This window comes from Melanaphis sacchari, unplaced genomic scaffold, assembly GCF_002803265.2.
Source record: "Melanaphis sacchari strain LSU unplaced genomic scaffold, SCAv2.0 Contig40_pilon_pilon, whole genome shotgun sequence".
NCBI classification, from domain to species: Eukaryota; Metazoa; Arthropoda; class Insecta; order Hemiptera; family Aphididae; genus Melanaphis; species Melanaphis sacchari.
This window is the reverse complement of record NW_020271264.1, coordinates 690,452-704,298: the sequence shown is the minus strand read 5'-3', so window position 1 is coordinate 704,298 and position 13,847 is coordinate 690,452. Positions and strand designations below refer to the sequence as shown.

The 13,847-nt window shown below is 23.3% G+C and overlaps 1 protein-coding gene across 1 annotated transcript in view; it reads right to left on the bottom strand.

Annotated features, from left to right (window-relative positions):
• LOC112597317 overlaps nucleotides 1-13,847 on the bottom strand; it is a 50,524-nt gene that overhangs the window by 34,873 nt on the left and 1,804 nt on the right. Inside the window, exons 2-3 of the mRNA XM_025343305.1 lie at nucleotides 9,885-9,981; nucleotides 16-167 (exon numbers count right to left, since the gene is read on the bottom strand). Of these exons, the coding sequence (XP_025199090.1) occupies nucleotides 16-167; nucleotides 9,885-9,980 (248 nt within the window). The 5' untranslated portion in view covers nucleotide 9,981. The remainder of the gene's footprint in view (nucleotides 1-15; nucleotides 168-9,884; nucleotides 9,982-13,847) is intronic.

Below are 13,847 nucleotides of genomic sequence, written 5' to 3'. Positions count from 1 at the left end.
ATATATTATACTTACCGATAAACACCTATAGTTAACGTATCTCCGGAATTTCTAATTAATGCTTGTGCTTCATTAGATGTAAGGTGATCAACAGACGCTGAATTTATTGATTCAATTAAAAACCCTTCTCGTACACCAGATTTTGCTGCTTTCCCTGCACTGTTGACCTGTAAAATAATAATTAAAGCTATTAACCATACCTTTTATTTTGTGTACAAAATTAAATAATTACAAATTGATAATTGCACTATATTATCTTTGAATTCATACAATTTACATAATGTAGTATAATTAAAATAATATACATGTTGTATACTAAACATCGTGTTTACATTTAAATTATATTTTATATTAGTTGTTCTTACAGATTATATTTACATTAATATTAACTAATCTTGAAATGGCTAATAAGGCCAATAAATTATAAAAATCTAGTATAAATTATTTAAATTTCAATATTAAGTCTGTCGTATATTAATGTAAATGTTATGATTATGTACCATATGAGTTATTCAGACACGAGTAAAAAAAATATTGAGTATAATATTTTTATTTTTTTTTTGGAATTTATTATTTGAAAATACATAATTAAAAATTCAAGTTACGAAACGATTATTTAACTTGTTCCTTTTTATTTCGAAATTTGAGCATCGTATATGTATATTCTGTCTTCAACAAACACACAATAGTAAGCTGTTATTCAATTTACTAACGTTATTCAATCATACAACAATGAGAAAAAATACAGTTAATTCTAAATACGAATAATATGATCATTTTTTTATAACTGTAGTAGAAGACGGAACGGAACTGAAAGCATGTGACTATGGTAAAGACTATCATGTAATAATTGGATAATGTCATAATGTTGTGATATTTGACAGATCCTCGGAAACGCCCCAATTTCTACAATCTTAAAAAATTATTGAATCAATACATTTTTAAATTCAAAATAAACTTATACAAAATTATTTTTTTTATGGACTTGAATTTTATATTGTATTATAAAATTTTTGTATTATAGTATCACCAGAATGAATGTTTTTTTAATAATTACATGTAATAATTTAAATAATAAGTTTAGCAAATTTAAACTCGTTATTATAACTAATTACTCGTTTAAACAACTATCACTTTATAGCTTTTTTTCCATTCATTAAAACATAACAAACACCGTGTAGTGTATTTAAAGTATTTAAATGTTAGTGTGGCATATGTATACAGAGTACAGCAAAAGTATCAACTACTAACTATATCAACTTACTTTTTTTCATTTTAGTTACAAATATGTAAAAAATAATTTATGCCTTTCTATGATTTTACAAAAACAATTCTAAACTACCCTCAAATAGTTATACGTACTAAATATGTACAATAATATGTAATAAATAATAATATATTAAATTACAATAAAATAATATATTTTAGTTTAAACAGTTAGTGTCGAAATTAGAAGAATCTTTAAATATTGTTAAGTTCATATTTTTACATTTAAGATTTTTTTATTTATAGTTATATTGTACCAATTTATTACAATGTATTATTAGTTATTAACCTAACATTTTGTTTACCTTTAAGATAATTTATTAAAATAATAATATTTATTATATATAATATATATATGTAATATAATTTTTTAAGATGAAAATTAAACAATAATACATTTTAGCCAAATTAAAATTTTTATGCGCTGCAAGTATTGTACGTTGAACAAACATATGTTACAGATAGTTTTCTTTTTTCACAACAAATTTCAAATATTCAATATCTTAGCATATTCTTACAGCAAATTTTTCATTATTTAAACGCTGGTAAAATTGAAGTTTAATTAATACTTTAAATCTACAAGCATTTGCTGACAATGAATTATGATCGTTTCGAGAAGATAAAAAAATATAATAAATTTTGATCAGTGAAGTTATTTTAAAGAATCAATAGTATACAATTTTATTTTCTATTTTTAATAACTATAATATGTAACTATGTTTATTTATATAAAATCATTAGTGTTCAAAAGTGTTTATACAAGAAAATTCATGGACTACTACTAAGTTTGGAATCTTAGCTGACGTAGACTATTACTAATTTACATACCCATGTATCCTAAAGCATAATACTAATAAACAACATACCAATCATTAATATTATCCATTACACGTATTAAGTAACATGTATAGAAAATATTCATAAATATTAGCATAATTATGGAGGGCTCTCATCCCTCCTGAATTTTTTTAAGGGATGAAGGTATTATTTCTTCTCAGATATACCAACAAAATAATTATTAAGTCTCATTAAATATAGAAAGAATGCAGTTCAATCTAACCTAACCTAATCATTTGTAAGGTAAAAATATTTATTTCTCGTTTTTTCAATTATATAATATGTTGATTGTTAAAATATTGTCAACATTTTGTAATAATATTATTTTCATTAATTAGGATTCATGAGCATATTATTTTTTTTTAAACAAGTTATAGTACTTACCTCATTTTTAATAAACTCTTAGGTACTTAATATTATTTAACAAGAGTTTCTACGATTTGTTTTTTGCCATAAAATTAATTTTGAGATTGGCAAAGAATAATCAAACCGTTTTTATGATTTTGATATTGGTGACTCCGCTAATGTTTTAATTAGTGCATCTATATAAAACTATGTAAGAATAATGGTACCTTATTTTTATTTTGAGTCGCTAAAATGTTAGCCAACAATACGTCTCTGAACCTTCTAGCCGAATAATGGAAATGCACGTGTGCATCGGATACCGTTTCGACAAGCATTTAAAATACGACTGAAAACGCAGATAGAACGATATAATATAATAATAATCAAAAATATATAAATATTATGTATACGCAATCATATCACTATATAAAAATATATTAAATTATATCGAAACGCGATACAATAATGATGAAAGTATTTATCTAACGGGACGAAGAAAAACTAAAAAAATTATAAAAAGAATAGGCTCCAATCGATTTTATAGGTATATTATGATGACAATATTATTATTATAATAAACGAGTAAAATTGGAAAAGTAAAAAAACACAACAGTTGCGTCGTAGGTATGTACGGCGTTAATCGTGAAGAAATACTGATGATGTTTATATAATAAATATTTTGCGTCGGACACAATATTCTTATTATCATCTACGGTGGGTCGAGCATAAAAGGCAAAAGTAATAGGAAGGAAGGAAGAATGAGAAAAAAACCATTGATAGCAGTGGTTGCAGCATCTTAGCCGTGGTATGTAATAATGACCGCGGCGGTGGTATAAGAATGGAATATTTGGGCAAATGAACCGTAATGGAATGCGACCGGCAGGCCTTGAACACCATATAATAATAATAATAATAATAATAATAATAATATAATATAATCATGTATTAAGTGTAGAGGGACTAGACTGCGACCAGTATTAGGTATACTATCCGCGGGGCATAGGCGAAGACATTACTGGGAATTGTTTTCCGTTTCTTTTTCAATGCAAATAATTATTAACTATCGCAAGAGGTGTGATCGAAACTCATGTATAATATGTGGGACGTTGTATAAGGTACATACCAATAATATCTAATATATCATTATTATTTACATAATAACATAGAATAAGCATAATTTTAATTTACCGTATTGCACACGTGCAGTACGTTAGTACTGCAGCCCTGCACTCGATTAGTATGTAATGGACGATATTATAAAAACTACGTGTGTGCCTAAACAATCCTTTGTCGACCGATATCGTAGTGAAAGCCGTAGATACATAATATACTCGTAGTCATGCACTCATGCAGTGCTGCAGGATATTCAGCGATACTTTAATATTAAACCACTGTTATAATTATAGAGACTTATAATTAAAGTAAACAATTTTATATTCACATTAACTGTAATTTTTACTTTTTAGTTATTTTGAACTTTATATAGTAATCATTAAATGTATGTATTTATGATTGTACATAAAACGTAAGTTTTTTAAATCTATGTAAATAGTAAATCTTTAAATTAATCCGTAAAAATATCCTTGATTTAATAAACTCCATTCGTCAGAACTGTTTTTATTGTTTAATAAAATAACGATGTGAACTATTTTATTTAAATAAATTTAAATCAATTAAAAAAAAATCTTTAAAAAGCTCTTAAAAAACTGTAATGAATGATCAGTAAACTAAATAAAATAAACATGTATGTAATAAGTTATGACATAATAAGTGTAACTTAACGAAATTGTTCGTATCAATAATACTAACCCACACCACAATATGCAACAAACAATAAAATCATCGTAATATTTTATGTTATAACTTACGTTTTTGAAGTTAATAAGTTCATCGATATGCACAGTGTAAGTCATTTTTCTGGCTTTTTTTTTATTTTTGACTATGAGTATAGAGTAGGTACTAAAATTTTAATATTATTTCAAATAAGTATTCATTAATAATTTTTTTCATACCTCAATCTTCAGTAACTTATAAGATCATCATATTATCTGCAAATTAAACTCGTTTTGTTAAAAAATTTCCCTACTAAACTAACTAAATAATTTATCATTATTTCATTATTTAATTGAAAATTCAGCAAAAAATTAAAAATTAAAAAATTATTAAAGAATAAACACTTATTTTGGTTTTCACTCTATTATTTTTACATTTCTAAATTATAGTTCTATAGGCATAATATTTTCTTGGTGGTTTTAGTTGTTTTAATTATAATTTATAACATTACTAATAGATTTAATAATATTAAATATCACTCATACAATACAACTTATAATAATAAAAATTTTAAAACAAATTGCGTATGTAATTTTTATATTAGAGCACACACAACAGAATTTTATGAACTAACTATATTATTCTGCAATTTTACGCGACATACAAAATTTTCTCGTACAAATTTATTTTTAGCATATTAAAATACGAAAACTTTCGCTTTAAATGTAGTTAGAAAAATATATTATCAATAGATGCGTAAATATACCATTGAATTTATTATTTAATTATCATAGTTGTAGTACACATATTATATTATTTCTTATTAAATTACAAGAATTTTAAATACTTAAATCATTAATAATCATTATTTTCTTAGGTACTTATTATTATTTTTTTGTAAATTTTTGATACGAATATATTTATTATTCAAGAAACCAACTAGGATATTCCCCTTTTTTCAATAATACAGTTAGATCAGATCAAAATCATATTTTAGAAATTTTTAAAAATGAATTAAGATCGTACTTTTTAAATGACTGGGATTTTTTATACTACTTAAAAAAGTATCCTGTGGAAATAAAAACTCATGTTTTTTAATTAAGAATCTTTAATTTCTATTGTAAATTGTTTAATAGAAAATTTTTTTTGAAAAATGTTATCAAAATCAAATTTTTTTAAGTTATTTAATTTTGTGTAATAACGATAAAAAAATTAAGGTGAAAGATTTGAAAGCTATGAGAGCTATGGATTTTAAGATTATAGTAATAATATTAATCTACTTACATTAATAATTTGTAAAAATGTTCCATGTAATAAATACTAAATAATAAATATCAAACTATACATCTAATTAATATTTTTATAAAACCATTTTTAAGGTCCGTATTATATGTTAATAACTGAGAAATTACTCTTTCAAAAGTTGTATTAAGTTCATCAAATTGCTAGAAATATTATCTGTTAAATAATTTACAGTAAAAAAATCCTCCCCCTGGTTTTTGTTTGAAAAACAGAAATTTTTATATTCACTGAATATTCCATAAACACTATAAAAAATCTTAATAATTAGAAAATATGGTCTTGAAATATACTTAATAATTATCGAAGAAAACAAATTAAGATGAACATGCTTGGTGAATCACATTATATATAGTATTTGTACAAAAAATGTATTTACAATATTCATAGTTAAATGACATAAATTAATGTATTTCTATACATTTTCATAAACAACAAATATAACAGTACCTGTATTCAGTATATTATGCGCACGACTAATATATTATATTGATGTAACCAGTTCATCATAGCTGTTTAAGGTTGATAAAAAATAATAATAATCGTATTATACATTTATACGGTCGATTAAAATACAGCTAGGACTTGACTGCATGGTTTCAAGAATTATATCACGGTTTCAAATACGCACAATTACTTTTTTATCGATTTCAATTCGGTAATACAATATTATTATTCATTGATCTTATACAATTATATTAATTCTTGTTATAATAATTATACAAAATTCTATATTATTTAAAACTTGGAACTAACAATTTTATTTCTAGGGATGACTGATGCCAATAATAGCATAAAAATTAATAAATATACACACAAAGATAATAATAATACGACACATATTAATATGTCCTTGATATCTGATACAAAATTATAATTTTCTTCATATATATAATTAAACTTAATATACCAACTACCATAATGTAATGTGTCAGAGAAACATAATAAATAGACTAATGCTACATTCTATACACTTACTTACATTGTAATTCAGATGAAAATTAAAGTTATCAGTTAAAATTTTTCTAGCTATTATTAATGTAATAATAATTATAGGTCTTGGAAGTTGACCTAAAAAATTTTAATTAATTACAAAAATGAAATGAAAATGTAGTCTAAATTTTTGAAAAATGTCCTCGTAAAAACTTGAAAGTCATAAAAATATAATGATGGCTACCTAATATTTTTTTTAAATTAATTTAATATTATAGATTAATGTTAAAATTAAATATTAAAAATACTAGCATGATTCTATTCAAAATGTTTATTAATATTTATTGGTTAAAAAAAGTCAAATTTAATTTGTATTCTTTTATTTTATTAAAAAATACAAAAAAAAATCACGATTTTTCTTTAAATTTAGTAGAAATTGATTAAAAACTAAATTATATTACAAGTAAATATAATTTAAAAATCGGAGAATGCGAAAAAATGTATTGAAATTAGTATATTGCATGTTTTTAGCTAGAAAAGCATTTATTAGTTTAAGAAGTTTTAATAAATTTAAAAGTTAACAACTTCCTAATTTAATTATTATATAGATCAATTATAAAAATAGGTATAGGTGTCTCAGAAAGAACGTCGGGTTTAAAACTGCTATAGATCAAACTTATTTATGTAAACATAACAATAAAAACATATCATTCTCTTCAAAAGAGGTTGAGTTTTAAACATGAAAAATAATATCAGGCATATGCCTTTCTACTAGCCTTACATGCGATCTCTCGGTCCAGAAATACCCTATACAAATATTATTAAATATTAATTGATATTTAATATATTCAATAAAATAATTATTTAATCAGTAAATTCTACTTAATTTTTAATGTGCAACCTTTAAATATATTAAATTGGGTATAACGGAGTGTGAAATCAAAAATATATTAATACGTATTACTGTTCAAAAAAGTAAAAAGTAAAACATAAAAATTGCAACTATAACAATAGCGAAAATATTTTATTTTTTCAGAAATGTTTTTATTAAGGATATTAAATTATGTAAAGAAAAATATTTTTAAAATTAATGAGCATCTTGAGCTTAAATTATCATTCCTCCATTTACATAATAGGATACGTTTATTATTATTGAGTGTAATATACTATACATAATAAATTGTATATTATTTTGCATAGAAAAATCAGCTTTGCAATATTAGAATACTGCTCTAAAAAATGCACACGCATAATCAGAATGCTACAAGTGTTTCGGAATATTATGTACACGTTATAACTAGGCATACTAAAAACAGTTAAATGTTGATAATGTATTTTTTTTTAAATCATATTTACATTCAAGTATTCTATTAAATGTCCACAATATTAAAACAATTTATTTATTGGCTATTTTTCGTGTGATTATCGCTTAAAAAAAACAGTAACGCTAATAGAATTAATACTGTTATAAATGCCTGTTCGTAAATACAAACAGTTCTTAGGATATTTTCGTAAAATTAGAAAGACGGGAAGAAATTCGGAACTAATCGATTAAAATAATTATTTTTTTCAAAATACTAAAAGCCTGTATGTAGAGAATAACTATAATATTACAACTTACAAGGTTAAACAATTTTTATTAGTTATTGACAAAACAAATAATAGTTTATCAGGGCAAAGATGATGATGGCGGCGATAGGAAAGAGCAAAAAATATAACTGAAAATCTCGAGTGGCCAAGAGCCACGTGTTTATCATCGAAAATTCATGACGTCGCACGTTATCTTTTCAATAGGAATATAATATTATTATGTACACGCATGACTGCAGAATACGCGATGGTTTTCTGCGACAATATCTTTCGTTTTGTCAGTACTCCAACGTCGATTACGGCGGCAGCGCACCGCACAAGTGAAATATTTTTTCTGTGTGCTATTTATACTAGGTACGACAAGCTCTTTCTATATAATAATATACGACTTAACCTATCCCTGAACGCGCGCGGGCGTTCGTAGTTTTACCGCACTCGAATACACTATATGAAAACTTGGCACAAAGCCAATGTATATATTATTATGGAGTCTACGAACATCAGTGTCGAGGAAATATCTGTGAACACTTTATACGAACATAGGTGAAAATAGACAGGGGTTTGATCCTCCAAACGCATTTAAAAACCCCCCTTTAAAATTTTTTAGGAAGATATTAAATTAAGTGCAACAAATTAAAGTAGACTAAAAAAATATTTACTATAGAGCCGTTTATATTAGAACAGTTATGTTTATATTAAACTATTAAACGTTACACTCGCTACAATTCTGAGACTATTGCTCACAATACATATTAAGTCAAAGTTACCATATCGTGGTCGCGTTTAGGATCACGTTTGTTATCGTAAATCATTTATCTATTGTTGTTAGGAGTTTTTTTTTTTTTAATCACGTGAATCTACCTACCCTACTAATTTGTTTACTATAATAATAATTAATAATTTGATTTGACGGATTAGGAGGTATTTGATTGATTATTATGTATTATACTAATATATCACGACTGATCTCAAATTTGTAGACAAACATTTCTCGCATCAGACTCGCCTGTTAACCAACAATAATATCATTATAAGTATACCAAAATATTTAAGTGCTTGGTACAAAAATGTTTTGGTAATATACATTATAGCACCCAGGAAATAAATTTAAATGAAAAATTAAGTATAATTTTTGGGTATAAACTGTTGAAAAAAAAATGGAACAGAGAAATATTCAAACGTTAACCTATATTTCAACAACTAATTATGCATAATATTTTTAGCTCTGTTTTATTTTTAGAAGGTATTCTATATATTAATTTTTTTTTAAATTAGACATAACGTATCATAATTAAAATGACAAAAAAAAATTATAGCATTCAATAATAAACAAAAATTTTAAAATATAAAGATAATTCAATGCTCTTATTTTTTAACAGCAATACACTTTTTATTTTAAATGCAATTAAGTGATAGTTCTATTTTATTCAATAATGTTTTTACTCTATTACAAGTTATTATATATTTAGTAATCCATACGATATTTTAATAACACCTAATTATTTAAAAGTACAATTAATATTAATATACTTGGATCTAAACATATTTATAGCATGTTGCATAAAAAATTGGTCATATTTTAACCAATATACTATATCTTAATAAATTTTTTTTAATTTTTAATTTATCATAAATTATTATTTGTATTTTATACTATAGTCTATGATGTTTTTTTCGATATGGCTACACCTTTACCTTTGTAAACTTAAATAGCCAATAAATGGATACTGAAATTAATCCATAATAGCTTAAGTTCGATATAAAATGAAAGGTTTGGTGTTAATAGATTATTAAATAGAGTACTATACAGACTAAAAAATTTTTAAAAAAAATGTTATTACCCTTGATATTTTTAATGGTGATCCTGTATTTTTTCCGCCAGTCATTCGGAATCCCCATGGTGGTCCTTCGTTCAAAACAATCACTTTATCCGGCATCCTGTAACATTAAGTTTTTATATTAAATATATGAATTTAACATGGTTTTATTCAATACATGCAATAACCAACAACGTTATTTTAAACTAATACAAACAAACGTTAAAACAATGAAAAATTTAGTTAATTAAAAATCGCTGTGTAAATTAATTATTAATAATAGATTTAAATAAATATAATCAGTTATTAATAACATAATACATTGTGAATAATACCTAACTATATTTATAATATATTGTATTTATGTAATATTATAATAACATAGACACAGAATATAATCTCTTTTAATAAATCAATTAATTTCTTTTTATATTTAAATATTCAGCTATAACAATTTATAAAAAATGTGAAGTAAGATAGTAGGTAAGGATAAAATTTATAGGTTGATAACTTGATACATCGTTTGACAATAAAATAATCACTTCACATGTTAATAATTTTATAACTACTACAACTAGATACTAGTAATTGTGTATAAATAGGATATAGTCATACAGACAACTCTAAACTTAAAAAGTAATGATAATACAATAATAGTTTATATTTCTAATTATGAAATATTATAGGTATCCTCAATTATCAAATTATATTCATTATTAACTAAAAATATATCCCAAAATTAATTTTTATAATTTTATACCTATTTAAATTACAACTATAATTTACCGATAGCTTTGTTTTTTCCTAGATGTCATCAAATTTCAAAACGATTTTACATCCGAGATAACAGTTTTACTGATTTTGATAGAGTTAACGCAGGCAGATGAAAGACTTTGCGAGGAATGATCTCATCTACTTTTTAACCCAGCAATATCTGTTTTTGCATACAAATTAAAAAATTGTAAAAATTTAAGCCAACATTTTTACAGTAACTATCATTAAAATATGAAAATGGGTATTTTTTATTTTATTCATGGACCAAACTACTTGGCAGATTTTAAACATAAATTTATAAATCAAATTCCTGTCCATGAAAATAAAGCAATGAAATAGGAATACTCTCTGGCGCCATCTGTCCGGGTTTTATGGTGACTTTTTAGAAAAAAATTCTTTAGCACTACTCATTTAACCATGTTAAATTATATGTTATTTACATTAAAAGTTTCTTTTTTATAGACTAAGGTGCACAATGCACTTACATTGACTTCACTGATTTTTTCATGAAGTCATTACACTTAAACTGAAATACATCAATCGTCGTATTTTATAGTTAATAATTTTTTTCCGGGCGTACTCAGGGTTTTTAGCTAGTTAACTGTAAATTAATACATAATAATCAAACTTTATTTTGTTTTTGCGTGAAAGAAGCTTGCGTCTAATGTATACTTTTTATTTTAATAGAGTGCATGTCCCAGAAATAATTTTGAACACCCAGGCATAAGTGTATCGAAATTGTAACTTAGATATTATAATATACATATAGAAATTTAACATGCTTATTAATAATTATGGTAAATGTTAATCATTTCTTTAGATTACAGTAATAACAATTGTAAAATATTTAAACGTTTAAATTTAGCTAGTTAGTTATCAAATTAAATAATATTGATTATTTATGTTACAATCAACATTCAATCAAATAAAAATAAGAAGTGTTAAAAGAAAAATATATTTTTATATAAATAAGTTTAAAATGATAAATATTAATTCCTTTTAATTTTAATATACATGGAGTATTGTTATATTATCAATTTATATTAAACCCTATTCATGTAGACATAATATTATTATTTGTATTGTCTAGTATTTTAATGAGTAACACAACAAAATAAGTAGGTACAATTAAAATGAATTAAATATTAATCTTTTTTATTCGTACTATTATTCTTTTTTAGTCTTCCTTGAATATTTTTCATATTTTATAAATGTACTGGAGTTTAATTTGACAAGTATATAAGAACGAAAATATTTAGGTTTTAACTCATGTAGAAATTAGTGCATTATAGACGAATAATTATTAAATAAATTAATATTAATCAATCTACTTAATTTGTATTTTCAAAAAGCTAATAAACTTTTTGCTGCTAAAGTTAACCAATTTGAATTATTCTACACATTGTTCAAATAAATTCAATTATATTATAAATAATAGATTGTAAAAATTATACACATCGAAATGTATACAACTATTGTATTTTGTGTATTTATTAATTTAAATAAGTTATTAAATATAATTTATTTTGATAGGTATTTTGGTAAATGACTTCTTGGTATCTATATTGTTAAATGAAGCAATAAATATTTATTTTTCATTAGACGTTATATATTTTGTATTATTATTATAGTTTTTAAGTTCTTAAGACATGAATTTGATGCAAGTAGGTATTTAATTAAAATAATGAATTAGTTTGAAAGTTTAATATACAAAACAATGTGACCTTTAAAAAATTGTATCACTGACCTTTACCACCAGAATTCCCAAATACGAGACATTATAGTTCCGTAAAAATAATCAAGTTGATGTACATATATTTAAACAGAATAAAGTACTTATAACACATTCAAAATATCTAAATTACCTCTTTCTTCAATTATAAATAAGAAATGATTAGATAAGTAATGAAAATTAAATTTAATACCTGAATAAGTAGGTATGGAATTATATTGTATGATCAAAATTAATAGTAAATAGTTTAATATTTAATATTCTACAAAAGACCATTAGTTAAATCGTAATTAATATTATTATATTAATAAAATAAGAATACATAAAATTAATGTAGAATTTTAATTCTCGTCTCAAAATATACCTTTTTACATAAGTTAGAAGTGTCTTAATAGATACTGTTGTAGCGTTTGTATCAAATGGTTAAATATATTTAGTAGAATTAAACAATTAACATAAATATAGATACAACGGTTAAAATTTAAAAATATGTATAAATTAATAAACTTTAAGCGAATTTCACTTTTTTGAATTTTGTTTAATAATTGAAAAAGATCCAATTATTTTTCTCGTAAATGATAGTTTTTAAAAATTAAAATAAGAACTTTAATATATTGTAATAAGATACAAGTATATTAAAACGCATTTTTATAAGTGCATTTATGATTTTATAAATACTTAACTATGAGTAATAATAAATTCTTTGATTTTAATTTTAAAATTCCGTACTGTTGCTCTTTAAATATCTTTAAATATTATACTACACATAAGCTTTATTAATGAAGTAATTAATAACTATATAATGTTACTCTCTACAGTCATTTAAATTTGACATTTTTTTATAAAAGTATTTACACATTTATTTTGTTTGGTTTTGTATCCTATCTATTGAGGTAAATAATAATAATAATCGTGAAAATATTTTAGATTTATATTGTATTATAAAATAGGTTATAATGTTTTATTAAAGTTTACATAGTTATTAATTAACTACCATGGATAATCAAATAAAAAGTAAATATATATGTATGTACTCGAACTATGTTGTAAATAATATACTTATTAATAATTTATTATGTTATGTAAAACTAACGGGTGGTGACCTATTCGATAACAGATCTATCAGAATGCAGACTTTCTTCGAAATATCATCATTACATGAACACTGTACAAGCATCCTGTTTGAATTTTAGTTAATTAAAGAATAAAGATGGTAAAATTATATTGTTTTCTAATTGTTAAACTATAATATAATATAATATAGAGCGTGTAGATTGATTATTGAATGAAATATATTCAATATAATTCGACATTGCTTATGATTAGACATATTTTATTGAAAACATGCAGCGCCAATTATATTTTATTCATAAAAAAACAAAAATAAAAATTTATCCTACCTACACTGATCTTTAATAATATTATAATAACTTACAATTAACAAAATAGATTGAAAAACCCATATTTTATTTTCATTTAAA